This window comes from Pristis pectinata, chromosome 19 (assembly GCF_009764475.1).
Source record: "Pristis pectinata isolate sPriPec2 chromosome 19, sPriPec2.1.pri, whole genome shotgun sequence".
NCBI classification, from domain to species: Eukaryota; Metazoa; Chordata; class Chondrichthyes; order Rhinopristiformes; family Pristidae; genus Pristis; species Pristis pectinata.
This window is the reverse complement of record NC_067423.1, coordinates 4300445-4321250: the sequence shown is the minus strand read 5'-3', so window position 1 is coordinate 4321250 and position 20806 is coordinate 4300445. Positions and strand designations below refer to the sequence as shown.

The window sequence follows — 20806 nt, the reverse complement described above, 5'->3', positions numbered from 1 at the left end:
TCAATCACACTGGTGTCCAAGAAGAGCAGGGTGAGCTGCCTCAATGACTATCACCCGGTAGCACTCACATCTACTGTGATGGTGCTTTGAGAGGTTGGTCATAGCTAGAATTAATTCCTGCCTGAGCAAGGACCTGAACCCGCTGCAATTTGCCTACTGCCACAACAGGTCTACAGCAGATGCAATCTCACTGGCTCACCACTTGGCTTTGGAGCATCTAGACAACAGCAAAACATACGTCAGGCTGCTGTTTCTCGATTACAGCTCGGCATTCAACACCATCATCCCCTCAGTACTAATCAACAAGCTTCAAAACCTGGACCTCTGTACCTCCCCCTGCAACTGGATCCTCGACTTCCTTATCGGGACTGTATGGCTAGGCATACCTCAAATTTCATCTATAAGTTTGCCAATGACACCACTGTTGTTGGCAGAATCTCAGATGGCAATGAGGAGGTGTACAGGAGTGAGATAGATCGGCTGGTTGAGTGGTGTCACAACAACAACCTCGCACTCAACGTCAGCAAGACCAAGGAATTGATTGTGGACTTCGGAAGGGGAAGTCGGGAGAACACACACCAGTCCTCATTGAGGGGTCAGCGGTGGAAAGGGTGAGCAGCTTCAAGTTCCTGGCCATCAGCATCTCAGAGGATCTATCCTGGGCCCAACACACATCCAAGAAGGCATGCCAGTGGCTCTACTTCATTAGGAATTTGAGGAGATTTGGTCTGTCACCAAAGACTCTTGCAAATTTCTACAGATGTACGGGGGAGAGCATTCTGACTGGTTGCATCACAGCCTGGATTGGAGGCTCCAATGTGCAAGATCGGAAGAGGCTGCAGAGGGTTGTAGACTCAGCCAGCTCCATCATGGGAACAACAATCCCCACCAGCGAGGACATCTACAAGAGGCGGTGCCTCAAGAAGGCAGCATCCATCACTAAGGACCCTCACCACCCAGGACATGCCTGCTTCTCATTACTACCATTGGGGAGGAGGTACAGGAGTCTGAAGACCCACACTCAACGATTCAGGAATAGCTTCTTCCCCTCCGCCATCAGATTTCTGAACGGCCCATGAACACTACCTTGTTATTCCTCTTTTGCACTATTTATTTATTTCTGTAACCTATAGTAATTCTTTATGTCTTTATGTCTTGCACTGTACTGCTGCTGCAAAACAACAAATTTCACGACATATGTCAGTGATAACAAACCTGAATCAGACATCAGGATGGTGCTTCCATGAAATTCATTCATGGGCAGCAGAAACAGGTTTTCACAACTGCCTTAGCAAGGCTCAAAGGGGACACATGGAGTCTAGCTGAAAGAAAGTGCCCTTTATGTTAAGATTTACCCTTTGCCATGTGCTTTCTTCCACCAACATCACATCCAAGGTTTAACCCGGCCAGATGATTCCAACCTTCACCTGTACCACCCAGTCATGCTCCTGACCAGGTTCCCCCACACCCCGACCACAAAAGCTGGTTGGAAACGTGAACCTGCCCCTCCCACGCCTACCAAGCAGCTGATCGTGCCTTTGCTTCTCCCCACCCCTACCCCCACCCCAATCCTACCAATGATCTATTTTTAGTCTTTTGGTGATGGTACAAATGGCAGCAGCTGTGAACCAGTTATGAATAATGGTGGATAAGTTGCTAACCTGCTTTGTCCTGATTGGGGTCGAGCTTTCTTCATCAACCAGAGACAAAAGAGACTGCAGATGTTGGAATCTGGAGCAAATAACGAGTTGTTTGTGGAACTTAGTGGGTCAGGCAGCATCCGTGGAGGGAAATGGACAGTTGACGTTTTGGGTTGAGACCCTTCATCAGTCCAGATGAAGCGTCTTGACTCGAAATGTCAACTGTTCATTTCCCTCCATAGGTACTGCTTGACCCGCTGATTTCCTCCAGTGTTTCGTGTGTTGTAACACTCAAGTACCTTGAGCATAAAAATCTACACTGACACTCCGATGCAGTTCTAAGGCTGCGTCGCTGTCTGGAGGTGCGTCTGGAGATGCAGCTGGAAGATCAGGTTAAGCCTCTTTGTCTTGTGTAATGTGTTGCTAAAGGTAAGGCTGTGGGCATGCCCAATTGGCAAAGTAAAGGAAAAGCTGAGTCAAAACAACCACAGGCAGAAATGGACAGTTCCTATAAGATGCTGGAGGAACTCAGTAAGCCAGGCAGCATCCATGGAGAATAGCAGACGGTCAATGTTTCGGGTCAGGACCCTTCTTCAGGACTGAAGAAAGGTAAAAGGGAAGCTCCATATATAGGGGGGAAAACAGAGCAGTAGGTAAAAAACATTGGAGCCTCCAATCCAGGCTGTGATGCAACCAGTCAGAATGTTCTCCCCCGTACATCTGTAGAAAATTGCAAGAGTCTTTGGAGACATACCAAATCTCCTCAAGCTCCTAACGAAAACAGAGTAGGTGGACAAAAGAGGGGAGACAGGCTGGGCACGAGGTGGTGATAGGGAGATGCAGGTAGGAGATGGTGGGGGAGGAGGGGAGGGCAGATCCACCGGGGGATGGGTCAAAGGTATGGAGGCAGGCACCCCATGGGGGGAGGGAGGAGAGAAAAAAAGGCGAGGAGAAAAAAGAGAGATAGGCTAGGAAAGGGAAGAAAGAACTGATGCTGCCTGGCCTGCTGAGTTCCTCCAGCATCTTCTTATTTTTTTCATCTAGATCCCAGCATCTGCAGTCCTTTGTTCCTCTATGGACAGTTCCTATAAACAAAAAGAGTTACCTAAAGTTAGAGAATTCAATATTGAATCCCATAGGTTTCAACATATTCCGACAGAAGATGGCGTGTTGTTCCTCAAGCTTGCATTGGGGGTTGTGACTGTGCAGGAGGTGATACACATAAAGTCAGAGTGGGATGGGGAATTACAGTGACAGGGAACTGGAAGCTCAGGGTCACTCCAAAAAACTGTGTGCAGGTGTTCCACAGAGCGCTCACTCAATCTGCATTTGTTTCTCCATGGCAGAGGAGAACATTGTGTACACTCAATGGACTGGAAATGCTTCAGCTGGGGAAAGACTGCTTGGATCCCTGGATGGTGGGAAGAAATGAAAGGACAGGGCTTGCATCGTCTGTGGTGGGGATGGTCACGTTTATTGTCCTGTGTACATGAAATGAAAAACTTGCTTGCAGCAGCATCACAGGCACATAGCATTAGAGGCACAACATTCAGAAGAAAAACATAAATTATACAAGAATTGTACAAGAAAGAACAGGGTGCAGAGGAGATTTACAAGGATGTGGCCTGGATTGGGGAGCATGCCTTATGAAAACAGGTTGAGTGAACTCGGCCTTTTCTCCTTGGAGTGACGGGGGATGAGGGGTGACCTGATAGAGGTGTATAAGATGATGAGAAGCATTGATTGTGTGGATAGTGTTACGGACTCAGTGAATGTCCCTTTAAGATAGAGTGTGTGTGTGTGTGTGTGTGTGTGTGTGTGTGTGTGTGTGTGTGTGTGGGGGGGGGGCATGCTTACGTCAACAGAAGATAAAGGACGTAATGACGTTGTTGAAGAGGTCAGAAGAAGAAAGAAAGAGAGAGAGAGAGAAGGGAGAGAGACACCAGCCTGCTAGTTTCTCTATCAATGGATGAGAAACAATAACTGTGTCTGCCACAGAAATCCATGTATGGAAATTGGAAGTAATCCAGTGGAGTTCACCTTGTTGCTGACCTGTAGAAGGAAACAGGTATTTGTGTGGACGACCACGATTCGGATGCTTTTCGGGGTGAGGAAGTCACTACCGAGTAAACACTGAAGTGTTGTTTGGGTTCCATCGTGGAACATTTGGACTTCGTAATTACTCTCTATGTTTCTCTACATCTACGTCTTATCTTCAGACAACGGTGGTTGTTGAAGAAGCCTTTGCTCATGTTTCACCTTATGGCTTGCGGAACTGAACTTTAAGAACCATTCCTGGACTTGGAGTTTGGGACTTTGCCACACACACACACACACGAAGAGTTTAGTTTTAGGGGTTAATGTTCGAGGTTTAATATTTTTGAATTTCTAACATACTAACATTTTTACTTCTATTTTTCGTATTATCATAAGTAGTGATTAATAAAATAGTTTTTAACACCGAATCACGACTCGGTGTGTTTCTTTTGTTGCTGGTTCATAACAATAGTCAGAGGCTTTTCCCCAGGGCTGAATCTGTGCCACAGGAGGACACAGATTTAAGGTGGTGGGGAGTAGGTACAGAGGAGATGTCAGGGGTAAGTCTTTTACTCAGAGAGTGGTGTGTGGAACGGGCTGCCGGAAACGGTGGTGGAGGCGGATACGATAGGGTCTTTTAAGAGACTTTTGGCTAGGTACATGGAGCTGAGAAAAGTAGAGGGCTATGGGTAAGCCTAGTAATTTCTAAGGTAGGGACATTTTCGGCACAGCTTTGTGGCCGAAGGGCCTGAATTGTGCTGTAGGTTTTCTATGTCTCTAACACAATTAGAGCCAAAAGTAAACAAAGTGGAAGACCAGACCAGGGTGTGGAAAGGGAGCAATCCCTTTGAAGAGCTGGTGGGGAGGTGGGGGGTAGTGTGTCCCGTGGTGGGATCCTGTTAGCAAAGGGTGAGGTTGTGAGGGATGAGTTTTGACTGTGGATTCTGGTGGGATGCAAGGTGGGACCAAGGGAACTGTGCTCCTCCTCCATCCAGGACACAGAGGTGCAGTCAACAACCCCGCCCGCCCGCCGTGGGAGAGGGCGAGGCCCCTGAGGTGTCTGACCTTCCTCAGCCCTCACCACGATGGCGGCCGCGCAGCCCCGCCGCCGCCTCGGGGCATGTGACCTGCGGCAAGGATTGCGTCACGAGGCGGCCGGGGCGCGAGAGTGCGCACGCGCGGGACCCGAGCTCTGTCGGTCGTCCGTCAGCTGGTGGTCGGGCGGACGGGGTCGGCGGCGGAGCCTCGGGTGAGGGCCCGGGATAGGGATGTGGGGGGTGGGGAGGAGGAGGAGGAGGAGGAGGAGGAGGAGGAGGGGCCCGGGGTACGGATGAGGGGGAGGGGGAGGGGGAGAGGGGGGAGGGGGAGGGCCCGGGGTACGGATGAGGGAGGGGGAGGGCCCGGGGTACGGATGGGGGAGGGGGAGGGTACGGATGGGGGAGGGGGAGGGTACGGATGAGGGAGGGGAGGGGGAGGGCCCGGGGTACGGATGAGGAGGGGGAGGGGAGGGGGAGGGGAGGGGGAGGGCCCGGGGTACGGATGAGGGAGGGGAGGGGGAGGGCCCGGGGTACGGATGAGGGAGGGGAGGGGGAGGGCCCGGGGTACGGATGAGGGAGGGGAGGGGAGGGGGAGGGCCCGGGGTACGGATGAGGGAGGGGAGGGGGCCCGGGGTACGGATGAGGGAGGGGAGGGGGCCCGGGGTACGGATGAGGGAGGGGGAGGGCCCGGGGTACGGATGAGGGAGGGGAGGGGGCCCGGGGTACGGATGAGGGAGGGGAGGGGGCCCGAGGTACGGATGAGGGAGGGGAGGGGGAGGGCCCGGGGTACGGATGAGGGAGGGGGAGGGGGAGGGCCCGGGGTACGGATGAGGGAGGGGGAGGGGGAGGGGTACGGATGAGGGAGGGGGGAGGGCCCGGGGTACGGATGAGGGAGGGGGAGGGGGAGGGGTACGGATGAGGGAGGGGGAGGGCCCGGGGTACGGATGAGGGAGGGGGGGGGGCCCGGGGTACGGATGAGGGAGGGGAGGGGAGGGGGCCCGGGGCATGGATGAGGGAGGGGGGGAGGGGAGGGGGCCCGGGGCATGGATGAGGGAGGGAGGGGGCCCGGGGTACGGATGAGGGAGGGAGGGGGCCCGGGGTGCGGATGAGGGAGGGGGGAGGGCCCGGGGTGCGGATGAGGGAGGGAGGGAGTCGGGGAGGGCCCGGGGTGCGGATGAGGGAGGGAGTCGGGGAGGGCCCGGGGTGCGGATGAGGGAGGGAGGGGGCCTGGGGTAGGGACGAGGGAGGGAGGGGGCCCGGGATAGGAATGTGGGGGTGTTGGCGAGGGCTCGGCCCAGTCACGAGTTAGCTGTCTGGGCCGTGTTCGCCCCCACCCTGCCCCTGGTTGACAGGGAATTGCGCGATAGAAACCACAAAATGAAAGTGAAAGCCGTTGCCCGGGCGGAGACTTTGTTTCTCATCACCTCTCCCCCGGTCTCGGGCTGTCAACACCCGGAATTCACTCCCCCTCCGCTGTTAAAAACCAAACTGTTCTCCAGCATTTAGTCCCTGCCATTGTATCGAGTATTAGCTGCTCAACCGTGTAAAGGTTGGTTCAACTAGAGTTCACGTTGTGTTTTGGAAGCTGTGCTGCATCGTTGCCGTATTGTCATACCTCATAATAATTGACTGCACTGGACTACAAGCTATATTTTCGAACCTTTCTTTCAGAGTGAAACAAAGCAACGATGACTACTAACCAGAACCTGCACGCTGTGAATGGTACTCCTGTAAACATCAATGGTCCCAACTCTTTGGATACCTTTACCCCAGAGGAAACGCTGAAGCAAATGGAAGAACTGATTAAGGAAAACAATGAGTTAAAAGGTGCTTTGCTGTTATAACTCCAGAAAATAGAGCTTGTTGTGGTTTTCAAATGCAAACTTGTTTTTGATCTGGGTGTTGATGGTTAAATGGATTATAAAATTTAAAAATAATGATTATTGTTGCTTCATGGAGGATTTATTGAACCTTAGCTGAATATTTGTTCTGCTATTGTGGTAGTGAATGTGCTATTTTAATTTTATTTCTTGCTCTGATATTTTTCCCCTACGTAAATACAGTAAAAGCTCGGTTATTTGGCACTTCACTAACACTTTGGAGGGGTGCTGAGGGAGCACACAGGCCAACAACGGGTTAACAGAAACTTGACATGTCTGGCAAGTACTAAGAAAACAAAGCTTTTACCGTAGTTCATCTAAATTACTTTCACTGATATCCTTCGGTATATAAAGACTGCAAAAAACCGAGGAGCTGAAACAAGTTATGTCAGATCCAGTTTTTTTAATTAGATGTCATTGCTGCTCTTAAGCAGTTTAACTACAGTAGCTGCCCAGTATATTTTTTATATATATTTTATGTATATAATTTGCATCACGTGTACACACATTAAATGGATTTTGGTGTATTGTATTTGAGGATGTACACTGAGGATTAGTCCACTATGGGAAATTAGTGTTTGACACTGTTTATAGTAATTATATCAACCCTGTTTTCTTTATTGTTAATTATTAAAATGTTTTGAATTATATTTATTCTTGCATCTATAAAGATCTTAACAGCCATTCTGTAGAAAGTTTTGTAAATTAGATGCAACTCTCCAATTGGGTTCATAAACATTTTGAAATAAAAGCATCCAAAGTAATTTTAGAATATAAGACATTATACATGATATGGTTATTACTAACAATAAACAGAAGTTGAGGCTCTTAGTTGATAAAGATGAGTGCAGTGGTTTTAATGTGGAATCCTGGCGGATCACTTAGCCTAATATGAGTAAATTTGTATGACCTTATTCTTCTGCAAAAGTTTCCTAAAGTTAACAGACTGGGAGAATAATTTATTGCTATGAGGGGGAATGGATTTAAGAATAAAATTACAATGTTCATTGTCCTGCAAGAATCGTTCCTTATTGGCAAATGGGTAGTTAGGCATTGGTCAAAAATTTGCTTGTTTACTTGTCCCTGAAAAATATTGTTATAGAGATATTACCAGCTATTGCTCTGTAGAACTTCTTGCTTTGAAAAAGATGACAAAAGCAGCAGTTTGCTTTATAATTCTATACCAAAATAAGAAAATTTGGGAAGTACTCGGATGTATAGTATGAGAAGACTATAGTTAACTCTCCGGTTCAACAGAAAAATGCTTTAGAATATTATCAGGAAAAATTACAGGCGAGGATCAAAGTTTGCTTATTAGATAAGAACAGTGATGTGGTTAGATTTGCTTTTGTTGTTTAGAATGTTTTATTTTAGACAAACCCCCCCCACCGCCCCCAGAATCTAGCAACTTTTAACTTTCCATCTCGCAGAAAGTTCTAGTAACCATGTAGCCTTTTGAACTTTGGCATACACAAGAATATGTTTAGCTCCGTTCTGTATCAGTTTTGATTTGGCAGTCATGTAGCATTATAAAATAAAATTTGTAGTTTTGTATTGAAACGCATGGAAGAGGATTTCAGAGGAAATTGTGAGAGCAGGAATCGATGCCTTTTCATTTGTTTTTTTGGTAACTATTTCTGCATTAAATTAATAGATCACAGAACTCTCTAAGCCAATTTGTTATGAATCAGGTTTTCATGTTTCTGGGAAATACTTTTTCACTAGTTTGCAGAAATATATTTTTAATTACATTTAATAGATGTTGTTTAATTAATTTACTGGTTTATGTCCTGCAGAAGCCATTAAACAAACAAATCATGCCATGAAAGAACGTTATGAAGAACTTGCAACTTGGCGTGAGAAACAGAGAGAAGATCGGGAGTACATCCAGCAAAAGTTTGAGGAGGCCAAAAACAGATTAATGGTCTTGACTGCAGAGAATGAAGCCTTGAAGAAAGCGCAAGCACAGAATGCAGGCAGTTCACAGGTATACAGAATGGCAATTTGAGGTTTACATAAATGCTGGAAATTCTTAGCAGGTCAAGCAGCATCAGTGAAGACAAAAACAAGTCTTTAACTTGAAGCATTAATTCTTTTATGAGAATTGACTTACACTATTAACTATGCTTCTTATCCCATGGATGATGGCTGACTTGAGTTTCTCTTTCATTTTCTATTTATTGCAGAATTACAGCACTAGCAATGTTTACTTCTGAGTTTGATTTACAATACTTTAAGTGTAATCTTACTGAAAAGAAGTAGGCTGAAATGCATAGGAAGGAGAAAATATAGAAGATAGGTTTTCTAAAGTACAGTGAATATTTCAAACTTATTATCTCTATTCATGAAAAATCCTTTATTGCTCTGATCCATATTCATGACTAGATATAACATTTTGCTTTACAAAAGGATCACCGAGTACCTGATTTAAGAATGTTTAAAAGTCATAAATTGAGACAGGAGTAATAAACTTTCTGAAATACTCCCTCAGTCTTTTTATGGATCACAATGGGGGCAGCTTGTCATATTTGGCAGTTGTATTTGCCAAGTTGGCTATCAAAATGATAGCTTCATAGAATTCAACTTAGGAATCATACAGCACAGAAACTGACCATTCAGCCCTCTGTCCCCATACTCACGACTGAGTACGCTAGTCTCATTTTCTAGCACTTAGCCAATGGCCTTCTACTGCATGGCATTTCAAATGCTTGACTGAATATTACATAAATATGTAAATTTCTGCCTCCACCGCTCTGTATTCCAATTTCAACCACCCCCTGGGTTAATTTTTTCCCCCTTTAGATCCCTTTAAATCTCCTACCTCTTACCTTGAACCTATGCCCTTTGGTTACAGACAACTCTGCTTAAGAGGTTAGAGAGGGAGAAACTTTTCCTATCTATGCCCATTCGTAGTTTTATATATCTCAATCAGATCTCCCCTCAGCCTTTTCCATTCCAAGGAAAATAAATTGAGTTTATCCACTCTCACCTCACCATAACCTTGCTCTTGCACTCTGTGTTCAGACTAATGAAAGCAGGTATTAACTAACTTATCTACTAGTACTTCCTAGGATCTGACAATTATTTGTGTATGTCTTAGCCTTATCAGTCCTGACAAAATGCATCGTTACATTTTTCAGCATTATATTCCATCTTCCATTTCTCTGACCATTTTATCATCTCATTACTATCATTCTGTAGTCGGCAACTATCACCCTCACCAGCAATTTTCATGTCATTTGCAGACTTTCTAATCTTACCTCGTATATTCACATTTGGATTATTAATATATGTAAACAAGCAGCAAGCATCCCAGCACTGATCACTGTGGTAGACTAGCCAGAGACTTCGAAGTATATAATCTTTGACCGTTAATCTCTGCCTTCCATCACCAAGCCAATTTCAGATCCAAGTTGCCATGGACTCCATGGGCTATTGCCTTTTTGACCAGTCTTTGTCCCATTCCTGACTGAAGTACACTACCTCGTTATTCCTTTTGTTTTGCACTATTTATTTATTTTTGTAATTTATAGTTATTTTGACTGCACTGTACTGATGTTGCAAGACAAATTTCACTTCATTTCAATCTGATTCTGAAGTCCACATAGACTGGATTAACCATGCAACGCTCATTGACACGTAGTGACCAACTCAAAATCCAAACAAATTGATCAGATTGGATCTCCCCCTAACAAACCAATACTGACTATCCTTGATCCCTCTCTAGTTCAGATTAAAGGGTCTGAGTTGTAATGAGAGGTTGGACAGGCTAGGACTTTATTCCTTGGAGCATAGGAGACTGAGAGGTGATCTTACTGAGGTGTATAAAATCATAAGGGGCTTAGATAAGGTGAATGCACTCGATCTTTTTCCCAGGGTTGGGGAATCGAACTAGAGGGCACAGGTCCCAGACCAGCCGTCAGTTGTGGTAGGGCTTAATGCTATAACAGCTGCAAAACTAAGTCGGGCAGCACTACCAACAACAGCACTTTCCTTCCCAGTGACCTTAACACATTCTATGTACGTTTTGAACAGAAAGGGATTGGAATGTCACCACCCATCCTGACAGATTCCAATGCACCTGAACCCACAGTCAACATTGCAGATGCAAGATCAGTCTTCCGGAGAGTGACCCTGCGGAAAGCATCTGGCCCGGATGGTGTCCCCGGCCGTGTCTTTAGATCCTGTGCAGATCAGCTGGTGGGGGTATTTGCAGACATTTTTAACCTCTCCCTGCTTCAATCTGAGGTTCCTACCTGTTTTAAGAAGACCACTATCATCCTGATACCCAAGAAAAACAAGGTAATGTGCCTTGATGACTATCGCCCAGTAGCTCTGACATCCACCATCATGAAGTACTTCGAGAGGCTGGTCATGGCACTCACTAACTCCAGCCTCCCAGACAACTTTGACCCACTGCAATTCGCCTACCGCCGAAACAGGTCTACAGTGGATGCCATCTCCCTGGCCCTACAGTCATTTCTGGAGCATTTGGACAATAAGGACATCTATGTTAGACGATTGTTTATTGACTACAGCTCCGCCTTCAATACTATAGTTTCAAGCAAACTCATCACCAAACTCCGAAACCTGAACACCTCTCTCTGCAACTGGATCCTTGACTTCCTGACCAACAGACCACAATCAGTCAGGATAGGCAGCAACACCTCTGGTACAATTATTCTCAACACTGGTGTCCCACGAGGTTACATCCTAAGCTCCTACTCTACTCCCTATACACTCATAACTGCGTGGCCAGATTCTGCTCTAACTCCATCTACAAGTTTGCAGATGATACCACCGTAGTGGACTGTATCTCAAATAATGATGAGTTGGGAGTACAGGAAGGAGATAGCTTGGTGACATGGTGTCCTGACAACAACCTTTCCCTCAATGTCAGCAAAACAAAAGAGCTGGTCATTGACTTCAGGAAGGAGGGCAGTACACGTGCTTCTGTCTACATCAACAGTGCCGAGGTCGAGAGGGTTGAGAGCTTCTTGTTCCTAGGAGTGAACATCACCAACAGCCTGTCCTGGTCCAACCACGTGGACGCCACAGCCAAGAAAGCTCACCAGTGCCTCTACTTCCTCAGGAGCCTAAAGAAATTTGGCATGTCCCTGTCAACCCTCACCAATTTTTATCAATGCACCATAAAAAGCATCGTATCTGGATGCATCACAGCTTGGTTTGGCAACTGCTTTGCCAGTGATTGCAAGAAACTGCAGAGAGTTGTAGACACAGTACATCACGGAAACCAGCCTCCCCTCCATGGACTCTGTCTACACTTCTCGCTGTCTCCTTAAAGCAGCTAATATAATCAAAGACCCCACCCACCCCGACATTCTCTCTTCTCCCCTCTCCCATCGGGCAGAAGGTACAAAAGCCTGAAAGTACATACCAGCAGGCTCAAGGACACACTGTTATAAGATTATTGAACGGTTCCCTAATACAATGAGATGGACTCTTGAACTCTCAATCTACCTCATTATGACCTTGCACCTTATTGTCTACCTGCACTGCACTTCCTCTGTAGCTGTTACACTTTATTCTGCATTCTGTTATTATTTTACCTTGTACTGGATGCTCTGTGTAATGAATTGATCTGTATGGACGGTATGCAAGATGAGTTTTTCACCGTACCTCAGTATATGTGACAATAATAAACCAATTGCAATAAACCAATTAAGATGAGGGGAGAAAGATTTAATAGGAACTGAAGGGCAACTTTTTTTGCACAATGGGTGGTATCTATGTGTAATCAGAAATTGTTGAGGCAGGTACAGTAACAACTTTTAAAAGACAATTGGACAGGTACATGGATTGGAAAGGTTTAGAAGGTTATGGGCTAAATGCATGCAAATGGGACCAGCTTGGATGAGGCATCTTGGAAGGCATGGATCAGTTGGGCCAAGGGTCTGTTTCTGTGCTGTATAACTCTGAGTCTATGCATTGATGTTGCCACAGACTGAGTTCCCACATGGCAGAAGGTGCCTGTAGCCTCACAGCAGCTGGCAAATCCATCCTGCCTGTCTTCCACACACTCATTCATATGTACAGGCTGTCCATAAATTGGGGTCAGTAATCTGGAGAGGACCTGTATTCACTTAATTCTTCACCAGCCCCACATCAGCTTCAAACACAGATTGACACAGATTTGCTCTCTGCTGGAGCCCTACTCTTCTGACGAAGAGTCTTTGACTTGAAACATTAATCTTGTTTCTCTATATACAGGTGCCAGATCTGCCAGCATTTCTATTTGTGTTTCAAATTTTCAGCATCCGCAGTTGTATTTTCATTTTGAGCTTACTCTTTCTATGGTTACCCTCTTCCCCTTAATGTGCTTGTCAAATACTTAAGGATTTTCTTTAATTCTACCTGTGCTATTTCATTCCCTTCTTTGCCTTCCTTGTTACTTAAGTTCCTCTCTACAAGGACTTTGGGTGCAATTTCTGCTGGTCATATAATTTTACTTAGTAAGTTATCAGGTGGTAATTTTAAAATGTGTATTTTTAATCTCACAGGGAATATCCAAAGATGACTTGCTTAATGAAGGTATGAGCTCTAATCTGCTGGAACAAGATGTTCAACAGCTTAAAGCACAAATTCACAGATTGCAGACAGAAAAAGCTGACTTGGTAGCCATGAATTCAGAACTCCTTGTGAAGATGGGAGCTGCATCATCGGAAGATTCATTTGTTGAAATTCGAATGGTGGTATGTGGAAAAACTTATATGGAAATACAGTGCATGTTAATTCCTGAAATTACATAAGAAACAGGAACAAGAATCAGTTTATTGGCCCTTAAAGCCTGCACCACCATTCAATAAGATGATGGCTGATCCATCAGTCTGAACTTTACTTTCCCACTCTCGTTCCCATATTCTTTGCAAACCTTGAGGGTCAAGTATTTGTCAGTCACAACTTTGTATATTCAACGATTCCACAGCACTCTGGGGTAGAGAATTTCAAGATTCACAACTCACTATATCCCTTGCAGACTTTGTTTCCTTCTACACTAGTAGTATGACTGGGTGGATGCAAAGTAGTTTATACTAGGGTCCCGTTGTGATATAGTTGTAATGTACAAATGTTGAATAATTCCAGCATCACAGGTTCTGTGACATTCTGCTTATTTTAGAAAGGTGGCAAATACAAACAACTATGGATAAGGAAGTGATTGGAAAAGCAAAGCTACCTCTTGTTCATTCAGTTGGACAAATTGTGGTAAAGGGTTAGGACACAGTTTGGATGGGACCAGAAAGGAGGAATTAAAATTAAAACCACTCTGAGCTGGGTGTGCCTTCCTGCCACGCTAACTGCAGCACATTGATTAACTCTGCTCGTGACTTCATGCCTGCTCTTTGGAAGTCAGAAGAAAGCTGGAGGTTAGCTGCTGACACACCTGCCTATCCACTCTACCACTCAACATACCACTGAGTCCAGAGGCAGAGCACAAACATCATGAGCTGAGGAAAAAGGTGTCCATCAGTTAAATGGAGTTTCTAGTAGTTTAAGATATTTTAATTTTTAAAATATTTCATTATTTAACACTATTTGAATCGTTCTTAAATGTCTCTCACTTCCAGGGACTTTTAAAGGCACCTTCAGGGGCCTCTGATAGCTGTGAGTTGTCAAAAGACCATTGGTGTGTTCAAGCGCCAGGGCCTTGGTCTGTTGCCTGAGGTCCAGTCATCACTCATGGCTACTCTGGTTTCCAGGGTGGGTGTGGCAGCGAGGTCTTGGTTGTTACTAGAGACCATAAATGCTAAATGTGGACCATGGCAAGAGCATTCAGAGTGTTGGTATCAGGTGCTGAGTTGGTTTAAGTATAGTCTGGCCCATTGATATTTCTAAAGTATTAAACGGTTAAGATTTTTTGAAAATTTTAAGCTCAGTGTTTTGTTGGGTTTCAGCTCTAGAAAATACTACTGATGAGTGTTTCATGTTTAAGTTTGTTTTATTTTCCCCACAACAGTAAACATATTAAGGTAGTTTTCATTGATTCTCTATTCTTCAGGAAGCTATGGATGATGCTGAATTAAAATCAAAGGAACTGGAGAGCAAGGATTCAGGCAGTCCTCCAGTATATAAGTAAGTTATTTGTTCTAGATTACAAATGTAGTCAGAATTGCACCATGCTACAGTTACTAGAGCTGCTGCCTCACAACTCCAGTGACCATAGTTCAATCCTGATTCCATTTTCTCCCTGTGTGGGTTTCCTCCCACATCCTAAAGACGTGTGGGTTTGTAGGGGTACTTGTCCACGTAAATTAGCCCTAGTGTGCAGGTGAGTGATACAATCTGGGGGACAATTGTAAACAGGATCAATTCTAAATCTGTGCTTGGTAGTTGGTGTGGATTTGGCAGGTCAAAGTGCTCATTTCTGTGCTGTGGGACTCTGATTCAGATTTGAAGTAACGCTTTATGCTGTTTGGACTTTTGCTACACATTTTGTATTAATGTATATTGCAATCTGCGCCATTAATACAAATGGAATTGTTGAAACATGTTTGATTGGAAAATGTTGTTCAAAGCGTGCTGCTCAATTGAAATTATTGTTGCTATCTCCAAACTAATGAAGTGTAGGCACTAAATAGAATTTGGATACTGTAATCAACATCGGGTATAAAAATGTACCTACCTAGCTCCGTGTGAAATGCAGTGCATTAGTTAATGACAGAGCAGCCCTATAGTGATTTTGAGAATGTGGATTGCAGAAATGAAATTGTCTCGTGTAAATTGTACATCCCCTCCACTAGTTGAAAAAACAAGGAGAGAAAGTGTTCATCAACATATAAATTGCAGCCAAAGGAGTTGATACACCCCTTGGCTCATTTGTCCTTATGTAAGGAAGTTAGAACATGGCCCTTGTTGCTGCAGCAGAGAAAGAATTCAGCAAAGAATCTTCCAAAATATCCAATGTAATTAAGTCCAGGTCCTGACAAGAGGCCTGGAATTTCCATAGAATCACTGCTGACTGAAATTTTATCTCTAAACAATGTATCAGTAATGCTGATGAAACTGGCCTTAACTGCAAGCTAAACTTTGAGGCATGACTGTGTTACTTTGACCAACTCATGGGTAGAGAAAGTGGGAATACATTTACATTGCCAATTGAGTCTCGGCACCTTGACCATTAAGTGCACTGCATTTAAAAGAATGACTTACCACACAGCCTTTGAGATTCAGCTAGGGGATGTTTGTGGGATTTTGCTTTGAAATAGTGAATTTCTTACAATGTGGACTGGTTTGTCCTGATGCCAATATGAAATTTTCATTGGTTGTTCTGATTATTCCCATTATCCATTCATTATAAATCCGTTGTCTTTTATTTTTGACACTGATCCCATCAGGCAAGAAAACTGTAGTTGACATTGATATTTTGCGACTCTACATAGAGCTGATGCTGAACCTCGGCGGGTTGGGGGGTTCGGGGGAATAAAATTTATGTAAATTTTTTAACAAAGCTGTATTTGTTTTGGAAGTTGCATAGAAATGGAACAGTACAGCACAGGAACAAGCCCTTCAGCCCATAATGTCTGAGCCAAACAAAGATGCCAAGTTAAAATAAATCTCCTTCTGCCCTGTACATGACCCATATCCCTCCATTCTCTGCATGTGTCCTAACAGCCTCTTAAACGCCACTTTCATATCTGTTGTGATGTACAAATCAGGGCCGCCAAACAAGATCCCACAAACGTCAATGATCTAATGGGCAGAGGTCTGCTTTGGTAGAGTAGAGATCAGGGAGAAGTCCACCACTGTTCAAGTGCCACCTGATTCTTTCAGGTCGACCTGAGAGGGCAGCACTCCCTCAGTGCCACGGTGGAGTCGGATTCATCTCAGCCATTGGTAACCAATGCTTCTCTTTTAAAGACTTCTCTATAATGATAGCAGAGTGATTAAACCACTGGATTAGAATCCAGTGAGCTGGGCTGTTGATCAGAATATGCGAGCTCAAGTATATTTGAGTAATTGAGCTTCTCTGGAAAAATCAGTAAGTGAATGTCATATTTGATGTGAAAGGAAAGTTTTAAAGAATAACACTTCTTAATGTACTGACAAAACAGGTCAAAACTCACGACAATAGTGAAAAATGTCTGTCAGAGGAGCTAACAGTCAGACAACTACTTCATATGCTAAGGGACAAGACTCCTGAAGTTGGAAAACCTTGAACACGAGCTTCAGTCTTACAAGGAAAGGTAAAATGTTTCAAGTGTGTGTGGATTCTACCATTGGAACCAAGATATAAGCACTTTGTGTTTCAAAGGTCTAATGCTGTAATTCTGAGAACTGCAAGTACACAAATTCCATAACAGCTCAGAGAGAACCTAAGTCTCCTTGTATACATATCACTGAAAGTTAATGTGAGTTGCAACAAGCAATTAGGAAGGCAAAATAGGTCTTCATGCTCGAGGATTTGAATGCAAGAACAGAGATGTCTTGGTGGAATTATATAGGGTACTATTGGGCACCTGGAATAGTGTATCGGTCTGGTCCTCCCTAACCAAAGTAGGATATATTTGCAACAGAGGTTCATCAGTTTGAAGATCCCTGGGATTGTAGATTTGATCTATTAAGAGAGATTAAAAAGACTGGGGTGCATGCTCCAGACTTGAGAATAATGTTGATCTCATTGAAGCAAACAAAATTCTTGAGCCACTTGTAGTTGAATGAATCCCAAACTTGTGCAGCCCAGCAGTAGAACCCACTCTTACTGAGATTCCCCAGCATTACACTGGACAATCCAGGTCTGCAGTAGCCAGGTCTGGAGTAAAGTCAGAAGCCCCATTCATGTGAAGGGGGTTCCTGACTTGTTGATTAGAAAGAAAAAAGGTAAGTTCCAGTTTTTTTTATTTTAAATGTTTCTAATTACTTTGTTTTACTAAATGTTATATTTTAAAATAATTAAAATGAAGCATCTGTGATGTTCGAAGAATATTTTCACTGGTTTTACAGAGCGACACAGAGTTTGACAGGAGGCAAAGCTTCACCACTATCCTTGTCTTCTGTCAGTTGGACCTTGTCAGTACACTGCCTGAGACCTCACTGCCTGACTTTGGGATTTGGAGGTCCTGGGTAGTCATTGAGAGACTCTGCATTGGGTGTCTAGGTGGTGGGGTGAATAAAGCATGATTCATTGTTTTTCTTCATTTGATTTAATGTCAGTAGTACTCCTTTGCAAGTACTAGTGCAATCTCCAATATTTTGCAGGATTTCAGAACTCTCCAAAGTTGTTGAAACAGTTGACGATGCAACACAGACGGAGGAAAATCCAGGAGGGCAGGTCTTTGTCTGATTTCAACCAGGAATCTACATCGGAAAGTATGCTCGTTGACATTAAACAGAATACTGAAATTACTGCTCCAGTAAAGGAATCAAATGCCTCCAAACCAAGTAAATACTTTCTATCAAAATCTCTAAAAGCAGATTACATAATTGATGTGGAAGTGATTAATTCATTTGAATTCCTAGCAAACAGCAGGCAACGGTCTGTCTTCTATGATCTTAGTAAAGCTGTATGATAGATAACATTGTTAAGTGTATTGACTATTAATGGTAAATTGGTCTCTAAAATGGGTCCAGGCATGGAGTAAGGAAAGTCACAACTGGTGGAAGCAAAGACTTGCATTTACAGCAAAATACAGTAGATGATGGAAATTAGAAACACTCCAAGTCAGGCAGTACATGGGGAAAGTGAAATACCCATCTTTAGGGCTCAATGGCCTTTCATCAGACATTTCATCTTTGATTTTGCACGTCACCCTGGCTATAGGAAATGCTAACCTAGAATTTTCACTTCATTCTCTGGAGTTGGGACTTGAATCTGCAATCAATCTATTTCAAAAGAGAGATGGATGCACCTAGCAAAGGCACCCCAAGTCACAAGTTTTCTTCAAGCATATGATACTTAGTCCTACACTTTGTTATTCTTGGACCGTGTTCCAACACACTGTTTAATATTCAAACCTAAAAGCTTAACTAAATCTCAATTTAAAATAGAATCAATTAATTCTACATGCTCCGCCATCTTCCACAAATTTAAAAATAATCCATCCCTTACCATGCAGCTTCATTTTGAACTTGCCCCACAGACATTCAAAATTTCTTATTGAACAAATGTAAACACAAAACTTGTCCCGCACATCTCCTTTAAACTTTCCCCCTCACCTTAAAACTATGCCCTCTGGTATTTGACATAGCTACCATGGGAGAAAGATTCTAACTGTTTACACTATCAGATCTTTCCTCAGCCTCTGACGCTCCAGCAAAACTGATCCAAGTTTGTCCAACTTCTCCTTGTAGCTAATTCTAATCCAGGCAGAATCCTGGTGAACCTCTTCTGCACCCTCTCCAAAGCCTCCACATCCTTCCTATAATGGGGTGACCAGAACTGCACACAATTCTCCAAATGTGGCCAAACCAAAGTTCTGTACAGCTGCAACATGACTTCCTTACTCTTGTATTCATTACCCTTGCTGATGAAGGCACCAACTCAGTGGCACCAAGTATTTTTTTATGACACTGTACAGGACCATGGGGACTGCTTAAGTAATGTTATCCATTTACTTAGCCCTTCCTAGCATGAGAATCTAGGATCTCTCAATACATAATGCTTGCTAGCATAGCAGTGCTTTAATTTCCCCAGCTATAATTGTTGAAGAATTTAACAAGTTCTGTGAAGAGGTAAATAATGCCTTTGTCTGCTAGCAGATGATAACCATATCAAGATGTCACATTAGAAATTTAGCCAAACAAAATTTTTGCTGCTGAATTTGAAACAACCTCAGTATAGCAACACTATGACCACTTTGGCAGACAAGGTAGTGTAGCGGTTAGCGTAACGCTATTACAGTGCCAACGACTTGGGTTCAATTCTGGCTGCTGTCTGTAAGGAGTTTGTACGTTCTCCCCGTTTGTCTGCGTGGGTTTCCTCCGGGTGCTCCGGGTTTCCTCCCACGTTCCAAAGATGTACAGGTTAGGAAGTTGTGGGCATGCTATGTTGGCACCGGAAGCATGGCGACACTTGCAGGCTGCCCCCAGAACACTCCACACAAAAGATGCATTTCACTGTGTTTCGATGTACATGTGACTAATAAAGATATCTGCATAGTATTGACAACATTGTAACCTGTATAATGGGCATTGAACTGATGCTCAAAATAAACTAATTAATATAATTAATACCTGTGGCATTATAGCAGTTGATAATTGCATAAAGTTAACAATTAAAAATTCTGTTTATCTCCATCTGCAGTCTCCAAATGAAGTTGAAGTATTGAAGTCACAAGTGATGTCCATTAGTGAAAGACTTGCAGGAAGCTCAAAAAAACTAGATGAAGCTGAAGACATGAAGAAGACTCTTGAAGAAAGGTTAAGAAATGTACTATTGAACATGGATGAATTGATTATGGAGAAACTCAGTTTTTAAAAGGGTAGAATGCTCAGTGGTGAGGCAATAATTCAGGTTGACATCTGAGCTGCCTTGCAATTCCACTATTTAATACAGCCTTATGATTATCTGTAGAGTACCCAACTTGAGTTTTGTCAAGTTTTGCTATCTTGTAGCATGCAGAACATTGTCTTATTTTTCTAGTTTGTACGATTGAACTGTAAGGTAACAAAGTATTAATCATTTTCTCCTTTCAGATGTCTGGAATTGGAACAAAAGCTAGCTAGCAATGAGATCGTTGTGGAGGATATGATAGCAACGTAAGTACTCCATGAAAAATTGAAGCTGCAAGTGGAAAGTTTACAGTCCGAAACAACAAATTTTGCAGTCAAAATTATCAGATGAGAAAGTGAAATTGGCAAGAGAAAAAGTAAGTGTTTGGTTATACTCCAACAAACTGTAGTGGGCTTTTAGCTGATCTTGAATTCATTTACTGTTGTGAAGGAACACTTGATGACTCTGAATAGAGTTTGCATCTGGCTGTGCTGTCATAATCCATTTTTAGCCATCGATAGGGCTTGTTTCTGTATGATTCTTTGGCCCAACTGGTCCATTGTGACCAAAATGGCCATTTAAGCTAGTCCCACTGCCTGCATTTGACAATATCCTCTAAACCTTTCCTGTCCTAATTTGACCTCTCAATCTACCTCATTATGGCTTACACCTTATTATCTGCCTGCACTGCACTTCTCTGTAACTGTAACCTTTATTCTGCATTCTGTTATTGTTTTCCCATGTACTACCTCAAAGCACTGTTGT

General features: G+C 43.8%; 1 protein-coding gene across 1 annotated transcript in view; it reads left to right on the top strand.

Moving 5' to 3' along the window:
- The first annotated feature begins 4838 nt into the window (after positions 1-4838).
- The window catches only part of optn (optineurin), a 30989-nt gene continuing 15021 nt past the window's right edge, over positions 4839-20806 (top strand). The window contains exons 1-11 of the mRNA XM_052034127.1: positions 4839-4926; positions 6386-6541; positions 8391-8581; positions 13116-13307; positions 14612-14685; positions 14869-14881; positions 16665-16754; positions 17420-17430; positions 17970-17991; positions 19853-19968; positions 20245-20307. Of these exons, the coding sequence (XP_051890087.1) occupies positions 6403-6541; positions 8391-8581; positions 13116-13307; positions 14612-14685; positions 14869-14881; positions 16665-16754; positions 17420-17430; positions 17970-17991; positions 19853-19968; positions 20245-20307 (911 nt within the window). The 5' untranslated portion in view covers positions 4839-4926; positions 6386-6402. The remainder of the gene's footprint in view (positions 4927-6385; positions 6542-8390; positions 8582-13115; positions 13308-14611; positions 14686-14868; positions 14882-16664; positions 16755-17419; positions 17431-17969; positions 17992-19852; positions 19969-20244; positions 20308-20806) is intronic.